Below are 21,916 nucleotides of genomic sequence, written 5' to 3' on the forward strand. Positions count from 1 at the left end.
ACTGCCACAGCAACGAGCATCACTGTCGCCATGGAGACATCATTTGTGTCTGCATGCCTTAGGTAATGAGCAGTATACACTGAGTGAGTTAACATAAAACTACACCTAGGTGGTAACAAGACGAACCTTAAACTGAATGCTCACGGGCACACAAAGGGGTAAACGTATGCGTAAGTGTGTGGAACTATTCATCAGCATAACTCTTTATTGTAAAATGAACAAAACACATACAACAGGAAAATAACCAGAACTCCGGTAAGTGATTTTTATTGCACAATGATTTCAACTTTCATTTCCAGCCAGACATTCAACAGATACATGCACTGTGTATGAGGAACACGAACTGTAACATCCTGTGAATTAGCACGAGGTATCAAAACAGTGACCATGCAACTAGTTTAAGGGAAGCAACAAGGAGCAGATATGCGGCAACTCTGCTACAGCACTATATAACTAGGTGATTAGCTGTTTACCTAACAGCTCTATTCACTAAAGAATATAAGCTATATCCTCATTTCGGGACCCCTGTCCATTCACCCAGACATAGCCTGTGATCCTTAAGAACTAAATGTTAGAGGTATCGTGTATCTTTGTCAAACAGCCTTAAGGTATATTATGTGAGCTTTTATAGCCTTGTCGTAAGAAAAATAAAAAATTGGACACTGACTGAGGCGGTTTTGCCAGCCAGTTCATACCTGACTCTCTCTGTGAAGGGGTCAATCAACCCTCCATTTCCCCCCCCCCCCCATTTCTGTGGGCTCCAGTGCAGCTGCACTGACTGCACTGCCCATAGTTTCGCCAGGACATACATGCATCTGTGACGTCAAGAGATTTGTACACAAAGGATATTGATATTACAACCCTCACAGGATTGTACAGAAGGCAAAGGCCTCTCGCACCTTGCTGAATGTCATCTCTAATGTAGGGCAAGTGACTTTAAAAGCCAATCAGATGTGGCATCAGTAGGATGGCGGCCGGCATTGTTGTTAAGAAATCCGGCTCTGTCAGGGAAATGCCATCCAGGCAGATAAACAGGGTGGCCCGCAAAGGGGAGCTTCATTAGCTCTATCGGTCAGGGGTTTAGATTATTACAAGCCTCGCAGTGTTTGACTGCAGACGGATTGCAGGGAATGGTTTAAAGCTAATAAAGAACTTAATCCGACGCTCGTGTCACTCACAGCAATTGAAAAGAATATTGTCTGAAGCTGTATGACTAAGGACTTCTACAGCGGCCACTTTTCAGAAGGATTAGCAATGAGGAAAAATTCTGCAGGTCGGCGACCGCGTTGGCTCGAAAATTACCTGGGAAGCATGTGTTTGCCATGGAAACCACGCGTGCAATCAAGCACAGCTTCGCTGTATCGTCACATGGCCACCTGACACCCTGCTTCATTAAGCCATGTTGTGACATTTCTAAAAAAAAGGACCACAAACACCTCGAATTTTGGCTCAGATTAAGAAAATCAAAACTCCTACAGAAAATCTGAAGTCTCTATTTCTTTGAGTGAAATAAACGGTGTACCCCTTGGCATTTACAAACATTTACTCAAAATGCATTAATTTCTTATGGTATGAGTGTCCACAAGCTCTGAGAAGCGTGGGCTGTACAGGGTATACTGACTCCCGCAGGCTCGGAAGACTAATGACACCTTCAAAGAATGCGCAAAGAATCGGGAGACGAGCATCTCATCAGGCATTAATTCAAGAGCAAAATATGAGAAAATAAATGAAAGGAATCTGAAGGCGGGAAAAAGAAGAGATGCTTGGCCTTAGAACTACAGAAGCCTCTTCTGTTTTCTTCTTGGGTGAAGAGGGCGCTTCGTTTTAAATTAAGTTCCGTTAAATCAGCAGCTGAAGTAATAAGGTGACAGACCCCATTGCTTAATGTCATTCCAGTACTAAGCAAAATGTACAGCAATACTTTGCTGGAAGCCAGTTTCAGTATTTGCTTTCAAATTAATCAGGAGTTGGTCCAATCTGGTAGAATTGATTTTCATAAATCATACGGTCAACACAGGCAAATGCATGTAAATTTTCTGTCCGCAAAGGGAATGTAAACACATATTGTATATATATCCCTATTGCATTCACTCTGGCTATTATTAGTACACAAGTTCTGTGACTGCAAATGAACGGGCATGATAATAAATGGTGTATATCCTTAAAATGTGTATCGTAAGGAGTTTGGGATAATTGTAATAACCACAAAACTCCTGTGTAAGTTTGACATCACAGAACATGCACACAGTAACCATACACGTGACCGTCCTTTTTAAATGATTATGATTGTAAGAATATCAAATGAACAACTGCAAAGTCCTGTAAGTTGCCATGGTTACATCAACTCTATTTTTAAATATACTTTGATAGTGCGTGTTTACTCACAAGTCTCTCGTGGGTATCATGTACACGGCTGGTGTACACTTAGAAGAGGCTTTCTGCATTACGGGGTCATAGCTGACTCCAGCGAGTCGTGATTTCTATGCTTGATAGTGAGTATTAAAGATATTCCCTTATCAATCCTAAAGGCAGCAAACTCTTATGCTGGTTTGCTGTTGTCTAAACGACGAGGAATGTAGAATGTTCTATCTTTGGCGTTACTGATGACACCTACATAGCTGCGAATGTGACCACATTTTTTCCAAAAACGCCGCCCCGGTTCCTTTGCTGGGGGGGGTGGATCGGTATTCCAGGCACGCCGAACTGAAGGAATCCCTAAAAGCTGCATTTTCTGTGGGCCCCCCCCCCACGAACACACACCATGACAGGTGCCACCAGGCATCCCCTATACTCATCGCCAAAAAAAAAATATTCTATACAACAGATTCTATACACCCCCCCCCCCCCCCCACACACACACACACACACTCTTTCACTCTGGTCTGAGAACTTTGGGGTGACAGTATATTGAATACTGCAGAGTAAAGAAGATAAACTGTGTCAAAAAAAAATGCAAAAGAAAAGGAATCCATACTGGAATGTTATATGTTCTCGGCGTATCAAGTGATTCATTTTTAACTGATGATAAAGGCAACATTATTAGTAGTAGTATTATTATTGCTATTGTTGCTGTTATTATTTTTATGATAGACTGAAGTTTTATGGTTTAAGTGCAGTAATAGTACACAATAGTTTCACAGAATGGGTGAGGAGCTCTGCTGTTGTTCCATTCATGGTTAAAATGGTTTAAATATTTGAAAACAGAAATTAATATAGGCTGAAATTATGCGATCAGCAGGCAGAAACTCTGCAAGGTAATGGCCCTTCAGGAACTGTGCGTAAGAGTCAACTGAGTGCACATCCATCTATACTGCAAATGACAGTAATGTCACTAATGAAAAACCAATTACAATAATTAAGTTGAGTTAATTATATTACTTTCCATTACGTTAAATTGACATATAATAAAGAGTGGATGCAATTGACTGGCTTTTTGATATAAAAGATTATGATTTGCTGTGAAGGACTGAGGAGGCCAAATGAATGCATATAGATGTAGGAATGTCACTGGATCTAACAGACTGGCTCAGGAACACAACAGTGTGATGCTTGTTTCAACATATGTTCAAAACAATCTGCAACAAACCTAGTTAATAAACCCGAACAAACTTGGCTACTCAGCTACAAATGCCCCAAACAAGCACAACAAGCCTGGCAACTCAGCTACAAGTGCCCCAAACAAACCACAACAAGCTTAACTACCCAACTACAAATACCCCAGACAAACCACAAGTTTGGCTTCTCAGCTACAAATGCCCCAAACTACAACAAGCCTGGCAACTCAGCTACAAGTGCCCCAAACAAATACAACAAGCTTAAATACCCAACTACAAATACCCCAGACAAACCACAACTTTGGCTTCTCAGCTACAAATGCCCCAAACAAACTTAACTCCTCAGTCACAACATAATTGAAACAAACTACATCAAGCTTAGCTCTTGAACTATAACATGCTGAAAACCATCTACAGCAAGCTTAGTACCTCAGCTATGAAACCCACCAGAGACAGCCTAATTTGCAAATGTTTTTTTGTAGTAAACACAAATTGTACAGACCATTTTAATTCATTCTCTCTCTTTTGAGTTGAGATGTATTACAGATTTCATTACAGTACAGTATAATGCGAGCATAATTCTCCACGTATATAATTTTCAGCACTGGCAGATAAGGCGAACTGTAATAAACACCTTATTATTCCTCTACATAAAAGGTCATGTCTGTGATAAGACCAATATTCGGTAGTTTAAGATATTACACGCACATCAGTTCTCAAAAATGTTAATGACATTTTGGATTACATACATCCCCAGAAAGGCTGACTGCCAAATTTACCCATCGCTGTCAGTCGTGAAAACATTAAATACTTCATTTTTTATCACTATCCAAAATATTATGACAAATATTATGATAAATATAAATAACACTTATAAATATACGGCCTGGAAACACTACATGCACTACTTGAAATGCAGATTTAAAAAAAAAAAAAAAACCTCAAACGCATAGCTAAAATGAAGCTATTCTCTACCTAATTTACACTTCAATGGGGATGTTCATGATTCTGGGGTTCAGCTCAGAATCCAGTCATTTTACATCATACAGAATCAAAATGATGTCACTTCAAACAAATACTGGCCATAAATTGTCGTGGAAGCAGCTTCTGTCTTGGAATGCTGTCATGCTATCGCTATGCTGTATGTAGTTGTGTACATTAGCTAACAATGTTAGAATAGTCTAAGGCAGTGTTCCCCAACCCAGTCCTCGGGGAACCCCAGACAGTCCACTTTTTTGCTCCCTCCCAGCTCCCAGCCAATCAGGAACACCAAATACCTGGTACAGGTGCTCTGGGAGCTGAGAGGAAGCAAAAACATGGACTGTCCGGGGTTCCCCGAGGACTGGGTTGGGAAACACTGGTCTAAGGTGTGTTCAGGGCATGATCTTTCCCGGAGGCATCGGTTCAGCCCCCACTCCTGACAGCATTCCCTTTCACACTTTACCTTGGGCAGTATGCAGTGTGTAAATATGAAGTATATTGTTTACATGTCATAGTATAGTGTTTAGTAAATGCATACTCCAGAACTTCCCCAGGTTTAATGATGTTTGGAGGCTGTGATTGGTGAGGCTATGGAAGACATTTGAGTTCATCCTGGTCTTCAACAATCCAGGAAAATGGGAACATTATTAGGGAACAATATTCATACCACAGGGTGCAGATGGTCCAGGAAAATGGTTTCTTATTCCTTGGCAGAGAAATCATCGAACCTAATAACTTCCACTAGATGACTGCACATACTATTTCAGATCCTCCACGATTCTTTCAGATTTCTCTGAACGTAAATGTAGACAGAAAGGTGAACGATGACTCATCAGACCATATTACCCTTTTCCCATTGCTCAGTTGTCCAGTTATTCACTAGGTCATATATCTTTCCACATCGGTAACTGGGATACAAGCAGTCCTGCCATAAATTACAGCTACCTACATCGTCTACAGATTTTTTCTGAGAGTGTGTCTCAGCGGTGATGGTTCAGTTTTGTGCTAATCTTCTGTGCAATTATGTGTAGTGTTTAGCATGTTAAGTGTCTATCCATGATGGAGACTTTTGACTAGCAATCAGTTTCTCTGTCCTAGTGGGGTTTGTGCATGTTTGGAACATGATGTCATGAGTTTTGAGATTATTCCCCTCAACACATTAAATAATTTTGCAGTTTTCGTGAACAACAAGCATGCAATTTAATGCCTCCTGTTGTTTTGAAAGCTCCCATATCAAAGTGCAGACTGTCAGGCCTTTTTAAAAGCTGACACACTGCTGCCTGGCATTCATCTTAAAATGACTCACCCTTTTTGTAATCGCAGTTTCATTATTTCAGTTCTGAAGTTCATTTGGTATTGTGGTATCTCCATTATGTCGTCGACTCCTTGTGTGTGTCTTAAGATCAAAGGGATCAGAAAGTGCTGTACTAAACATTAAACTATGCAAATATCCTTGGTTTGCTACACTATAAAGGGAGTGATGTATCAGGGTTTGAGTTATAAGAATAGCCCAGAGTGCATGTGGAGGTGCAGGTGGTACTGTAACATTCAAAGGATAGGTGGGGTAACTTAAATATCCAGTTTTCAATGTATAACTGAGTGAAGAAGCAGATTTGCATGCATAATATGCTTTATAAATTCCACCCATACTGTACAAGACACTGGGAATGCGAAAGACCTTGGAAGAGTATGAAGATATTCACAAAGAACTCAAGACCCAAGGAAAAAAGTATCCTTCAATTGTAGGTTATTTGTCTTTGGAGGAAATAAGACATCTTACAATTTAGATTTTTTCAGATTTATTTTTATTTTTAATTTCACAGCATGCCCTCTTTAGTGCACAACAGGAATAAATACGTTTCCTTACATCAGTGAAAAGATAGATGCAAAAAAAAAAATGTCCACACAATGGACATAAATTAATGGGTGGGGTCTCAGGAGGTTAAAATAACTGCTCTGCTGAATGGCAGGATTCTGAACATATACAGTGTCTGTAATAAAAGCCCAATCGGTTCTCCCCTCAACCATCATCACACAATGCTTCCATTCATGAAGGAGAACTGAATCATAGCCCTGTGATTATTCCTGCACGTGGCCCTTCATTTCAGGATCCACGGTTAGCTTGCATTTCTCATGAGCAGACTTGCCAAGAATTAAAATAAAATGTTTACGGAGGCAAAAACACAAACGATACGCAGTTAAAGCCATCTTTAGATTCCCGATTAGCATGTGGGGTTATAGTCATGTGAAGCTACAGTCCATCACCACTCAATTCCCATCCGTCCAGCTGCGAATACAATCAAATACACGTTTACCAACATGGTTGACACCAGGGATGCATTATTTGAGCATCACACAATAGCTGTGCCTGTGATGTGTTTACTTAACCTGGATCAACATTTAGCTGGAGTTAATAGAGCGAAACACGGAAGTTCGACCTTGACGGTGTCCGCCTCTGTTTAGAATTAAGAGTCAAGGTGGCTTCATCGTCACATTAAACATATACAGTCACACCGCATACAGTGGCAGGAAGTAATGTTCCCTGGGACCACAGTGCTACATATATACACAAAGTGAATAGACAGACAGGAGGAGCCGGAGTAGCTGCTGCTTCTGCACACTCCGCCATCTTGGTTCAATCCAATGTAAGCCCCCTACCCGACATATCAACTCACACTTGTAAACTTGTGAGAAGCCACATGCAATATACTTGTATATTTCATGTGATGTCACCACTGGCCAACAAAGGTGAAATGACGTGATTCAAAACGGAGGACCCCTACTAATCTACTCATCTGGGAGATGGAAACATGCTCAAGGAATGTAAATTAAAAAATATATATGTCCCTGTGCCATATGTGAAAATACAAAAGAAAAATCTGTTAGGTAAACTATGCATCGTTTAAACACAGGAAATGACAAACAGGAAAACATCTGCAATGTTTTAGATCAGTGGTTCTCAAACATTTTTGCACCAAGCGACCCAATTTTTACCATGCCAGCTGAGTCGCGACCCTGTATCGAATATAGGTTTAAATTAACGCTACGATCAAGCGCGCATTGCGCTCTGCAGTTTACGCCAATCAATGTCTATCGCGCAAATCTGATTGGATGTGCCAATTAAAAATCTGTAGTTTGGTTTCTTGGTCTGGTTGAGAGTTTTCTAGTTTTGCGCTAAGCATTTGTAGACCCAAGACCCCTTTATAGCCTATAGGTTAACTCTAGGATTGGGGCTGGGAAATCTGATCGTGGATCAGCATAGGAGATCGATGGTTTTATAATCTTTACATTTACAACTCTCCTCGCGACCCACATTTGGGTATCTGTTTTAGATTGCGATCTTTGGCATTTTAACACTTACATGGTCTTACCAGAAATCTAAAGGCTTGTCATCGACCTTCCACAATAGACCTATCTATGTTTTATATTATTGGTGTACCTTATACACCGTAATCGTATAAGTTGGCATATGACAATTGTCATTTTAACAAGAAATCCTGTCCTATACATTTAACTTTAACGGCACAAGGGAGAAGCGTTCCTATCTCAAAACGTTAAACCAAACCTGCTCAGTTACTTCTGAGTTTAAATCGCCGGTCTATAGCACAGGGACGCCGGTAACAGCCCACACGAAACGTGGTTTGATTTTTTAATAAAGACACGCGGTTTTACGCAGTTTGACGATTAAGAAACTACTACGTACTGGGACCACCCCCCACCCCCCACCCCAGGCGCGTAACGCGCATTGCCTGCCTCCCGTCACTTGGCCGTGAGTTGGCGGAGCGTCACGTGGCTCTACAAAAGCTCGGCAGTCGTCGCTAGCTGCGTCGCTTGGAGCTGGAAGCGTGGAAAGACGCGCTGCAGTCTCACGGGGGCAGAGCAGTGATGTGCATCTGAAGGCAAGGCTAGTTAGCTTCACGCCAGTTTAGAAGTGACCTGTACGTTTTATTCCCCATATGAAACCAACATTTCTGAATATGAAATCATTTTAAACAGAACTTTAACAGAAGATTCAAGCTGATTTTAAGTCCAACCTTATCCAGATTTTTTGTTTCTTAATAATTAGACTGCTTTATATTAAATGTCAATGCGCGCTATATACATGGATAAATACAGTTAACCAGAGTTGAGATCTGATTTTTTTCCCGGCAATTCATGACTTGGCAAACTTTGTAACTCCACCTCCTTAAAAGACCATTGGGGTAGAGATGGAAGGAACTTGGGGCGCTTAAAATAACTGAAATAACAGAGCTGTGATCTCGACGACTCCATGGCTTATTCACATTGTGCTGGATAACATGCAGTCATGTCTCTGAAATGGGGATAAACAGCGAGCGGGAGGCAACGCAATGGAAGTTGTTTTTCCATCGAGTCATGCCAGTTTAGATTTGAGACCATACACTTTCCTAAGAAAAATACACCGGGAATACAAAAAGCCATGGAGCCGAGATATGGTACGGATCAAGCGATCGCCTGCGTGATGCACAAGTAACGATGGGACATTAAAAAATCACTATTCCACACAGGTGAGTTGATATTACAGTTGGCGTGTTTAACTTATTTACATCTTTGTACAATAGGCCTATATGCTCAATAAAACCTATATCCTTCAATAGTTATAGATGAAGTATCACTAAAGCACTCACAGTGGCGTTGAAACGTTATCCAGCCGAACATGTGCGGAAACCAAGTAAAAGAAAAACGCATTTGTTTAATTTACTTTGAGATGCATTTTTGGATACTGTACAAAAGGCAGATTTCGCAAACGTTGTTCCAAATATTTTATTTTTGCTTAGTCTATGTGCACGATTCTCTATCAGGAAAATCCAATCACTAACAGCTGCTGTAACACTAAGGCTTTGTGTCTGGAAAATAGTTTGTATTGCTGTTAATTCTGAGTACTTTAAATTATTTAGCGCTCGTTAGGCTATCTGAAGCGTTCGTTTACTAAATACAGCGAATTCAGCCTTGTTAATCATTATCTCTTTATTGTGTCTTCCTCCTTGCATCGTTTCCCAGATGAAATAAACGCCTTTTAAGGAATCGCGGATCGGATTACTTATTTTTGTGGCCATTTTAAGATTTTGATCACGTTTTGGACAGCATGCATAGGATTAGTTAGAAGAAAAGTCCTAATTGCCACCGTATTAGAGTGTAAGTGGGAGACGCTGTGTGTCGGTCGGCCGCCGATCGCACAAAGCGCACACGCGTAGCCTGTTACCCGGGGGGGCTGCCTTTTAAGCCCGATTCGCTGTAATCATAGAAAACAGCGATACATTCAAAGACAGAAAGAAAATAATCACTTTCCAGTTATGTTTAATGGCAAAAGTGATGAGAATACGCTGCTAATAAGTCGCGATGTTCCTCTATAACTAAATACGTGCTACTGAATGTGGACAATAGTCGGACAATACAGTTTGTCTCACAATAGATATGCTACTGACTCGCATTAATTAACATTGTCAGTTATTGATGTTTTGGTCACAACCTAATATTTAATAACGTACTGATTAATATTAAAACTAGAATAAGCATAGTTTGCACACAAACAATTCCCATTCTGCTGGGCGCGGGGGGGGGCGGGAGGGGCGCTCTAGTGCCCCCTCAATCATTTCAGACGAATACTTGATATTGTTCTAGATCCGGCAGTATAATGAAAACCCTTCTGTTATAAATAAAAAATATTTTTTTCCTTAAAATTACTATTATGTGGTTTCAGATAACCAATAACCAATCTGGTTCAGCAATTTATTTGGTGAAAACGGTACATGCTGTAGTTCTATGGAGGAGATCTTTGAGCAATCTGTGAGTACCATTTAGCCATCGAGTTTTCATCTGGGGTACACGCACGGTTAAGGATTTTTAATTAGTTTTGTGCGGTATAGCTGGCGCATACGAAAATGATTTTTTAAAGCTGCCCCAGTGCCCTATGGATAAAGTATTCTGGAGATCGCATTCTGTCTACATTACCACTGTGCTTGTCAAATAAGTAATTCAAGCGCCAAACATAACACTTAATGTAGTCGCATTAGGTTCTGTGCATTGTTTTGCGCGAGCAGAATTCTTTTTCCTGTGAAACATTTTTTTTTTAATCGTAAAAATGAAGTTTACGTGAGGGCAGCAGATTGTCAATGAACTGTGTAGATCATAGAGGGAGTATATCGGGAATATTTTTGCCATTTATTAATTCTTTATACTTTTTTTTAATGCCAATTTTTCCTCAGACTACAAACAACAATGAAATGCTAAATAAACTTTCCTTATATTAGTATTTTTTGTGCTTATGAACAGTCTCTGTGCCCATGATTCACCCATTATTTGGTCATATTAAATTGGTATTATAAATAATTTGTGTGCAGTTTTATCTAACAGTTAATTGAACAAATTTCGAGGGTTTTTTTGGGTCCAATATTTAACTTGTTCTTAGCTAAGTTAAAAGGTTAATTTGCTTAATGCCCTAATGCTGGCATTGTTAAGTAGTATTTATCTTTTAGGCATAACATATGCCTAGGCAAGTCTTGTTTTGGTAAGTAATTTTTTCCCTCTTCTGACGAAGATCTGTCTATCAGAGTAACATTTTTTTTGTATATAGTACTGATCGTTATTTTATGCAATGGAAATTATCATTTCCAGAGCGTCATCCCTGTCAATAATAGTTTGTTGGTTCACATGTTTGATGGGGTGTCACAGATTAAATGGTTCCACGTGATTAAAATATTTTCTCCTTTTCTGAAGCATTTATAAAGTCTCTGCAAGTTGCAAGTAATGAAACATGCATATCCTCGCTACTATAAGTATATACCACTCACTACCGAACATCAATTTGACATTAGAATGTCTGATAAATTACCTTAGAAGGTTTTAAATCATGTTAACATACCAATATTTTCTTCTATGAAATATCTGTCAAGAGGACTGATGACACACTGTATCATACTAATTAGGAATTAATTATCTACTTTGAATATTCTTACTAATACTCTGACTGGAGTACACCTAAGTGTTGTTTTGCCAGCTATGAAGAATACCATTTGGTCAAAAGTCAGCTCCATTATGTCACAACAGATGCAGTTACGGAAGGTCCTTGTTTATTACTAAGCTGCTGTTTCTCTGCCTGCCTTAAATACCATTCCTGCTTGCACAAACATGGTATGATGTCTCTTCATGTTTGCTTGCCTCTAAGAGTTTTGGAGGCAACAGGGCAAAAAAAACTGCCATTGGTTATGAGTCCGGGTGGATTCGACGTCTTTTCGCAATCAAAGAAAAACCAAAAGTAGTAATTAAAGCAAAGTTTGTGATTCATGTGCCCACGAACCATTCTGCAGAAGTTCAGATCAGTATGTACTCTTTTTGGCTCGTCAACCCAACAGGAGCGTGCAGATTCTGGGAAAGGGGAAGAGATCCAGCCGCATTTTAATTAGTCAACACAGTTGCTAATCACAAGCATCCCCCAAGGAAACTATTATTAACATGTTTATTGTGTCCAGATTCACCGGAACATCCACGGTGCCGCTTTGCAATCCCATTCTGTCAGTATACTGACATGACAGCCACGCAGGGAGGCAGTGACTGTTAACGATATGCAAATCACAGAGAAGGGGCGGAGACTCATTATAATACTGAATATTTCACCAATCACAATGTACCCCTGAAACCACCATGTGCATCATTCCTTTGTCAAGCCACAGTTAAATAATCCACTATGATAGACACTCACTGAGCACTTTATTAGGAGCCCAGTACTAATATTGGGTAGGGCCTCCCTTTGCTCTCAAAACAACCTCAGCTTGCATGAATTCCACAAGACATTGAAAGTATTTTCAGGTTTTGGTCCATTCTCCCCAAGGTGCTCTACTGGATTCAGATCCGGTGACTGGGAAGACCACTGAAGATCAGGAGACCAGTCTGAGATGATCTTTGCTTTGTGAAAGGTAGATTATCATCCTGGAATTAGCCATTAGTAGACGAGTGAATGGTGGCTGTGAATGGATGGCCATGGTTACCAGCAAGTGGCATTCAAGTAATGATGCATTAGGGTTAATGGGCCCAAAGTGTGCCAGGAAAACATTTCTCACACCGTCACACCACCAGCAGCCTGGACTGTTGACACAAGGCAGGTTCGTCCATGGATTCATTCATTAACCTGCATTTTACCAGGCAAATCATTACCCACAGTTTCTTATTTACAATGACAGCTTGGCAAGTGCCAGAAAAACAAAACGAAAATGGAGAAATAAAAAAATGAAAATAAAAATAAAACAAAACACATAACAGAATGATTAAACAAAATTAGAACATTTACAAGTGTCATTAAAAATGTCCATTAAGCCTTTGAAGGCCATGGCAATAAAGGAATCATGCTGTAGATGCCAAATTTTGTGGAAGTTGTGTGTCTCAGCTGAAATCAAGATTTGTCAGACCAGGCTACGTTTTTCCGGTCTTCAGATGTCCAAATGTGGCGATCCTGCATGCACTGCATTCTCAGCTTGCTGTTCTGGGGTGACAGGATCGGACTCTCACAAGATCTTCTGCTGTTGTAGCTTCCACATATTGTGCACTCGGAGGCTTTTTTGCTCACCACAAGTGTACAGCGTGGTTATCTGAGTTACCATAACTTTTCTGCAAACTCAAAATAGTTTGACCATTTTCCTCTGACCTCTGCTGTCAACATGGCGTTTCCATCCACGGATGATCTGCCCACTGGGTGATATTTGTTTTTTGCACCATTCTGAGTAAATGAACAAAAAAATCCCAGTAGACCATCAGTCTCTCAAATACTCATACCAGCCCATCCAGCAAACACCAACCATGTCACCTTCAGAGTCACTTACTTCGCCTTTCTTCCCCATTCAGGTGTTTCATGTGAACATTACCTGAAGCTCCAGACCAGTACATGCATGATGTTGTGCACTGTGCTGCCGCCACACAATTCGCAGATTAGATACTTGCACAAATAAGCAGGTGTGCAGGTATTCCTAAGAAAGTGCTCAGTGAGCATATAGTACAATGACAGCAACAAAAAAATGTATAAATATTAATGGAAAACACCCCTATCAGTTCTCTCATTACTTGCCTTTCACTGCTTATCCTGTTCCTGACTGGCATTTAATGAACTTTAGATAAAGGTCAACATCTGAAGGGGTTCAACACCTGCACTTAGTCCCTGGAAAATCAAGGGATAAGAACTACAAGCGCAGCTTCTTCTCTGTGGAGGTTCTTCCACAGTATGACTAGATGTTACCAGCATATGATACTGTACGACCAAACCCTATAACATTGGCTAGACGCTACATATTCCTGAGATTTGGAATATCACTATAGAGGATTTGTCAGAATAGAGCAGGCTTATTTATTTAGTGTTTGTGATTCTGGGTTTATGTTTCTGATGTGATGTAATTGGGCATGGAAGGATGGACAGCGGATTGCTAGGGGACAGAAGTAATGTCCCTAGACAAACGGAACAGGTCTCACTTCAGGATTATGCCGATTGTTGATGTTTCACTCCAGATCTGCAATGGCAGATGAGCCAAGAACACAAACATCCTCATCTTAGCAACAACTTTCCATTCGCTTTCACAATTACGCCTTCAGAACGGCTTAACTTTGTTTACATCTGTCTGCATTTATTTGCAGTGACCTGGCAGTCGGAGAATATTGAGAGGACTGGACTGATTATGCAGCCTATTCCAGCATCATTATTATGTTGTCAGGTTTCGCTGGAGAGGATAAACTTGGGAACATTACTTTTCACAGTTGTACTTTTCTAACAATTGCAGGCAGTGTCTGGTGCTATCAGAAATGGATTAGCTATGGAGTCTGCATGGGTATCTGGAGTCTGCAGAGCAGAGGTTTGGTTCCTGTGGCATGCGACATGCGTTTCGGAGGCGGTATTCCAGGATCTATCATGGCCATCGGGTCCAGTGCCTTTCTGCAGTAATAAACACAACGTGAGATTATTCCCCGAAGTTTGGAACTAGAGGTTATGAGAGCTGGAGAGGAAGAAGTTAAGGGAATGCTTGCAAATATGACTTCCTGTGAGGGTTGCCAAATTGGGGTTTGTCTGCTTCCAAATATGGATTGACTTGCCATGCATTTTCTATTCCCTATTTATATGCTATCCTATTAATACATTAAAATTCACAAATCAGCTATTGCCCTGAAGTTGTGATGCTTGTCAAAGAAATGGTTCTATGTACATGATGATGATTTTTGGTATTTGAGGCATTTGAATCTTATTTCAGCTTGGAAAAAAAAAACCCTGAGTGCTTTGTTTTCACTCAGTCAAAAGGTCTTGAGGTTACTTCAGTCGCATTCCAGTGAGTCTCCTTAACAGCTGGCCTGCACCAGCAATCAGAAGCGTTTCTCTGCAGGATATTCGTCGTTATTCTGCCTCTCCTTTGTTTTTTTTTCTGTAGGCTAGGCACTGATACATTCTCTCTCCATTGTCTTTTCTGTAGAGTAGAGACTGATATGTTTTGTCTCCATCGCCTTTTCTGTAGAGTAGACACTGATACATTTCCTTTCCATTGTTTTTTCTGTGGGATAGATTCTAATAAGTACCGTCTCCATTGTCTTTTCTATAGAATAGACATTGTTACATTCAGTCTCCATTGTCTTTTTTTTGTGGGGTAGGCACTATAAATTCCATCTCAATTGCCTTTTCTGTGGGGTAGACACTGATATGTTCCATCTCCATTGTCTTTTTATGTAGGATAACCATTGTTATGTTCCCCTTCCCCTGCCATTTCTGTGGGGTAGACACTGATAAGTTCCGTCTCCATTGTCTTTTCTATAGGAGAGACATTGTTACATTCTGTTTCCATTGTCTTTTCTATAGGGTAGACACTGATACATTCTGTCTCCATTGTCTTTTCTGTAGATTAGACATTGTTCCATTCCCCCTCCCCTGCCATTTCTGTGGGGTAGACACTGATTCGTTTTGTCTCCATTGCCTTTTCTATAGGATGGACATTGTTACATTTTGTTTCCATTGTCTTTTCTGTAGGGTAGACACTGATATATTCCATCTCCATTGTCTTTTCCTTAGGGTAACCAAAAGCAGTGGTGATGATTGCTACCGGTGGTGTCATCACAGGCCTCGCAGCCCTGAAGCGGCAGGACTCAGCGCGGTCCCAGCAGCACCTGGCTATGTCCACGCCGGACCCCACACAAGAGAAGAAGCGAACGAGGCGCAAGCCCCGGACTGACGTGGTTGTAGTCCGCGGAAAGATCCGGCTGTACTCTCCGTCTGGGTTTTTCCTCATCCTCGGCGTGCTGATACTGATGGTTGGCATAGCCATGGCCGTGCTGGGCTACTGGCCACACAAGGAGCACCTGCTGGTGCCGGGTTCGAAGCTGTCTGCCAATGACACCCAGGTGACCCAAGGTCATGAAGGCACCGTGTCTCAGTTCTTTGAGCAGCACCTGCACTCAGAGAAGATGAAGATGCTGGGTCCCTTCACCATGGGCATTGGCATCTTCATCTTCATTTGTGCCAATGCTATTCTCCATGAGAACAGGGACAGGGAGACCAAAGTCATCCACATGAGGGACATGTACTCCACTGTGATTGACATCCACAGCCTGAGGATGAAGGAGCATAAGTGCATGAACGGGGCTTACGTCGCCCCCTATGGGGAGCGTGAGGTGAGGACGTATGAGAACCAGTGCGCCTCCAAGCTGGCTGCCAACACCCTGCTAACTTTCTCGGGGATGGGGAACGACGTGCGGATGTCGCGGAGGACCAGCTCCGCCGAGGAGGAGGAGAGTCTGCTGAACGAGGCCAAGGGAGCCTCGAGCTTCCTGCAGCCCAGATACCAGGAGCGCTCGGGCTCCATCTTTGGGCTGCAGCCAGAGGGCGGCCGTTACCGAGACGACAGGAGCAGCACCCTGAAGAAATGCCAGACGAAATCCATCGTGTCATCCTCCATCAGCGCATTCACTCTCCCCGTGATAAAGCTCAACAACTGCGTCATCGACGAGCCCGACATCGACAACATTTCTGAGGACTCCGAGCTCCGAAGGGTCCGGTCCAGACCTCCTTCGATGGAGTCTCTAGTGGTTCCCTGCCTAGACATAGCCAAAGCGTTCATACCCCCTAGCATGGTGCTCCTCAGGAGCTGCTCCATCGAGTCACCCTCCTCCGCATCTTCACAGACTTCTCTGTCGCCGGGGTCCACCAGCGGCCGGTACCTGTCTCCAGGGGCCGCACGGAAGGATTTCGGGTCCAACAACTCCCTCCACATGCTCTCCGCCCACTCCAAGTCCCTAGACCTGGAGAGGGGGCCTAAGACCCTCACGGTTCAGCCTGAGCAGAGGAAGCACCCCAGCTGGCCACGACTGGATCGCAGCAACAGCAAGGGGTACATGAAGCTGGAGAACAAGGAGGATCCCATTGACAGACTGCTGGTGCCCCAGGTCTCCAACAAGCAGGACTATACCAAAAAAGAGAAACTGCTCATGATTTCCAGGTCCCACAACAACCTCAGTTTTGAGCATGACGAGTTCATGAGCAACACTTTGAAGAGGGGCGCCTCAGAAACTAGGTTCTAAAAGCATCTCTCCAGATGAATGGTTAATAAGTCTTACAGTGGTGTTCTCATGAAGAATGTCGTGAATCAGTGTCGGCTGTATAAATCACTCTCTTCACAACACTCTATACTTCTAGGAATTTGAAGCCGCAGAAACGTTTTAACTGATCGTGAGTTCTTTAGGTAGACTTCTCAGGTTATGAGTGTGTGAAATAGACCTTGGAGTGAGGCGAATCAGGTTAGCAGTGCATTGTGCGTGCACTTAGCAAAGAAACGAAAAATGATGCCTGAACATTTGATTATTAACGTATTATGGAGGATGGACATGAAAACGGCAAAAGGGGAAAACAATCGAATTGCCTTGTGTTTTGTTTTAATTGTTACGTTTCTATCTGTGCAGTGATCAGACACAGTATTGTTTAAAATGGTCAGTATATTGTACCAGAGCTGGCTAGATATTTTACTATGGAGCTTTCAATAATTTATTGTTCCTAACACAGCTATTTTTGAAAAGGAAAAAAAAAAACAGTGGAGAGGAAAAGTATTAATGTATAATTTACATTTCTCGTAATAAAATGCAACTTTTCTGCTAATGTCTCTATTGTGTACATCCTCTAGAATATTAAAAAAACTGATAATTTATGCAGTTTATGGCAAAGAGGGAGTCTTTCTCTGATGTGTGGAGATGAGAAAACTATTTAATGTATGATCATGTCTGTTGCCCATCATAAAGGCGTTTAAATTGTACCCAATTTTAGATTTTTACTTGACCTGTTATTAGCTGCGGTTCATAAGCAGCATGGGAGAGTTGGTAGGTAGCTGGCAAGAATAACAGACAAAAAGAGCCCTAATTCCATGTGCTAAACTGGGAAACCCCCTTAAGACTGTGATCAAATATGCATAGAACAAAGAATTTGACCAATGCGATATGAACCATTTCTTACTGTCAATAAGTGGCACTGGACAAAAATATGATGCTGGTTTTCCTTTTGTAATTACATGATGTCGCCATAGCGGGAAAACCATTCTCCCCTTGGCAGGAAAGTTCTAACCTTCCTGTGCTTTGGGAGTATCGCACTCTGCATTTTGGCAGGTTTTCGAGACTCATTTCCACTGGGATGGATATGGAAAGATGTCCCTGAACACCGGAGGCATTTCAATCACTTGTCACCTTCCTGACATCCATCCATTTGCCAGAAAGGAAGTGAAATTAAACAAATATAAAATAAATAAATACCTTCATACAGGTAGGCATCACTCTTGTTGTATCTGAAATTTGCAATATGCCAATATAAAAGAAGCAGACTCTTATTTTGAAGGTTGTGGGATGAAATTGCACAGAAAGATGAAGCTTTCGTCAATAAACATGTTTAAATTAAGAGTCCTCCTCCCACATGTCAGCATTGATGAAAAATACCTGGTCTTATTTACCTATCCTGCTGCAACGGTTGCGACTGCCGCCGAAAGCGATCGAGGCTGTGGATGAGCTATCAGGCCAGCAATCAAGCCAGCAAAATGACAGGCCTTTCTGGCTCAGCCATCAATGTCTCTCCTCGCTGCCACCCACAGCAATGCCTTCAGAATCAGGCTATTTGTGGCAAACTGTAGGATGAGGGGGACTGATCTGTCTGCATGGGCTAATTTTGTTGTTTTGAATCTAAAAACAACAGCCCCGCGTTTCTAGCCACAATACACATGGTCTTGCTGGCATTTCACATCATTTTAATTAGTATGATATATCTCACAGCAGAAGTCCTAAAATAAGGAGGCAACGCTATTATGGGATGTTTGGATAATGCTTGTATGTCACATTCAAGGCTCTCATGGGATTTCAATATAAAGAATTGAATAAGAAACTGATACTATATATATATATATATATATAGTATATATACACAGACACACAGTCAGACTAACCTGAAAGGTGGTCAGCACTGCCATAATTAAAATAGTAATAGCAATAATATAATAAAACAGTACAAATAACATTATAACACGTGTATTAAATGAGAAGCAAAGTAAAACAGAACAACTTAAATGAAAAACCAGAGTGTGTGGTACATATGTAAGGAACAACTTGTCAAATTATATTCCATAGGGAAAAAAAATGCCGCACACATATTGCCCTGTGATCTGACCATCCTGTCACCGGCGTGGGACCTGGAATAACCTGTGACATAAGGCAGTCGCCAGTTTCTTTTCATTTGCAGAAGCACGGGTCTGATAATTGTTTTGCGTTAATGGAAATCGAGGTCCTCGCTCGGCTGCAAGGTGGAGAAGTCTATCCAGAGATGGAGAAGCTCTCAAGCACAGACAGTCCAAACGCCCGGGCAATTAAAGCACTTTCTCTGGCCCACCGGGATGCATGAGAGTGATGCTACTAGACATTAATCAGGAGAGGAAACCTGACCGGAGACAGTACCTAAGCCTCTGTAATGAAACATGAGATTCATCGGTGAGATTTGCCAATGGTCAAACTGTGCAATGAAAGGTCTACAAGTGAGATAATGTGTAAATAAGGCGTAGGTTACTGGCAGAGAGAATTCATTTCCCTGCATTATGAGAGTAGTTAGATTTATGGGTGAATCGGCAAGTCAGTAATCATTTTATGGATGAAATTTGCACAAAAAAACAAACAAAAATAATGCAGTATTTCCTCTTCTCAGATATTCTCTACTGGGGGAGCTACGTCTAATATTATTTTATATTTGATTACATTTAATATTCTGACATAGCCAATGTTGTACAAGAGACACCAGAGGTAAAAATCAATTGAGCAAGAAACTGAAGTCATACTGAAATTTTTTAATGATGAGAATCCAGTAAAGCTTATCCATTCTCGTCTTGCAAAGAAAGCTAATCTGAAACATAAGCCCTCGATCTTGCTGCTGTGCAGTGCCTCCCAGTGCCGCTCAGTTCGTTTCATAAAGCTCAGTGGAGTTTATCCTACTGGGATTTACTGGATACTTATGCTTCGGGACAGCAGCACACAGAATGACACACAAAAAAAAGGGATTGGATAGCAGCATATAACGGGAAACAGATGTCACCAGTGGAGTGGGGGAAGGGGGCCGCCAAAGGATTTATTATTTTGATTAAATTATTTACTTGCTGTGGAGCTTCCGGGACAAACCGTCTACTGACACACAGTGTTGTCTGCAGCCGAGTGGACGAGTGTGTCTGTGAAGGTCAGCTGACACACTGCGGTCCCTGACAGTAAATCTCGGCTGCCCTTGTGGTCCATGACCTTGACTTTATCACAGATAACCTTAAATAATGCAGTAACACCCAATATACACTGCGGCGTTATGACATTGTGAAAAAACTGCTCCGTGAGGTTAAAAGACACTAAAAAAAATGCTAACTGGGTAAAATGGAAATCAATGTAAATATTTAATATAACTTAAAAAATAGAATATTTTTACCTAGATCATAGTAGAACTTGCATTCAAATCGTAGAGTAATGAATGAATGTATAGCTTCTTTCCACGCCAACATTTTAGCGTGAGTAAAGGGGGGGGGGGGGGGGGGGCACTTTAATGCTGCGTTCCATTTGAGCTGCAAAGTCAGTATTTCTGTGTTCCCAGTCGGGAATTTCAGCTGGAACGACCCCTGAAGTTGGAATTTCGGAGGAACTCAAGGAGTGAGAAAGAGGGCAGCACCTTTCATCAACAGAAGTAAAATGCTGTAGTTATATATTGTTCATCAGCACTTATGTCGTATTTGTGTAGGTTGTACACACAGTACTGTCCAACCGCTATCTATGGACTTGTTGTTATGGTGTTGGTATGTGCCAAATACCCCGTAATGTGTTATGAACTGGTATGAATGGCTAACAATGGACCTGGCTTGAACTGGGGCATGTGTCACATAAGATTTCTTGCTTAGCCGGATAACTTGTTGGATTTAAGGTAGTCTGGGCTAAAGGTAAGGGGATGAAGATTAAGTTCATTTAACCCAGACTACCTGAAATCTGACAGGTTATCTGGCTAAGCAGGTAATCCTGCTTCATGAAACAGGCCTTAGTAACCCCAACATACTACAGCCTAGTTCATCCATGCCAAACTGCACGCCTTCCAGTGTGTCGCACAAATACTGCTATGTTTGAAAGAGGCATAGAAACTGGAAGCAGTAAAACGTACTAACCTGCCTGGTACAACAGACTGCATCAGTGTTTACTGAATCTCAGAGTGTAGCAAATTAAACCATCTTTACGGCTGGTATGGGAACTGTGTCCAAAAGCCCCAGCACAACAAGCTTAGTAACATTAACCATGTCCAAGCAAGTGATTTCTGCAGAAATTTTCCAAAGGGTTCTTAATGCACTGTGTGCACATCTAAATCGATATCAAAGAGGTTTTTACTGACATAAATAATAAAAACAAACAAGATAAATCATTTCAGTCCTGAGTGAGAGTCTCAGATGAAACAAATGTTCAAAAGTAACCATCTTTAGCGCCTCTTAAAGTACTCAGTGTCCTCTCCCATGCGAAGCAGCGAGACGGGTCAGAGTTTTAGTGCTGAAAACATCTACTGCGTACAAAAGACCTCTGTCTTGTGGCACGGCAGTGTCAGGCTCGAGGTTTCATCTTTATTTCATTTTTACTTTCGCTTTTGTTTTGAGTAGTGTTTCCCAATCTGGTTCTTAGGCACCCGGGAGTGAAAACGTGGTCCGTCTGTGGGCCCCGAGGAGCGGGTTGGGACACACTGCTCAAGAGAAACTCACAGGAAGTACAAAAATAAGAATTTATATAATTCAAGTGTGTACAATGATATATACTGTAAAAAGAACTATAAAACAACAACTTGTAACAATCTGAGGATTTAAATACAAATGAAAACTGACAATATC

The 21,916-nt window shown here is 41.5% G+C and overlaps 1 protein-coding gene across 1 annotated transcript; it reads left to right on the top strand.

The window, feature by feature from the left end:
• Positions 1-8,367: 8,367 nt before the first annotated feature.
• tmem200a (transmembrane protein 200A) lies at positions 8,368-17,812 on the top strand. The gene is made up of 2 exons (XM_023797096.2): positions 8,368-9,061; positions 15,583-17,812. Exon 2 carries the CDS (start codon positions 15,603-15,605, stop codon positions 17,085-17,087), a length of 1,485 nt encoding a protein of 494 aa, XP_023652864.2. The 5' UTR covers positions 8,368-9,061; positions 15,583-15,602; the 3' UTR covers positions 17,088-17,812.
• The last annotated feature ends 4,104 nt before the right edge of the window (positions 17,813-21,916 follow it).

Source organism: Paramormyrops kingsleyae, chromosome 19 (genome assembly GCF_048594095.1).
Source record: "Paramormyrops kingsleyae isolate MSU_618 chromosome 19, PKINGS_0.4, whole genome shotgun sequence".
NCBI lineage: Eukaryota > Metazoa > Chordata > Actinopteri > Osteoglossiformes > Mormyridae > Paramormyrops > Paramormyrops kingsleyae.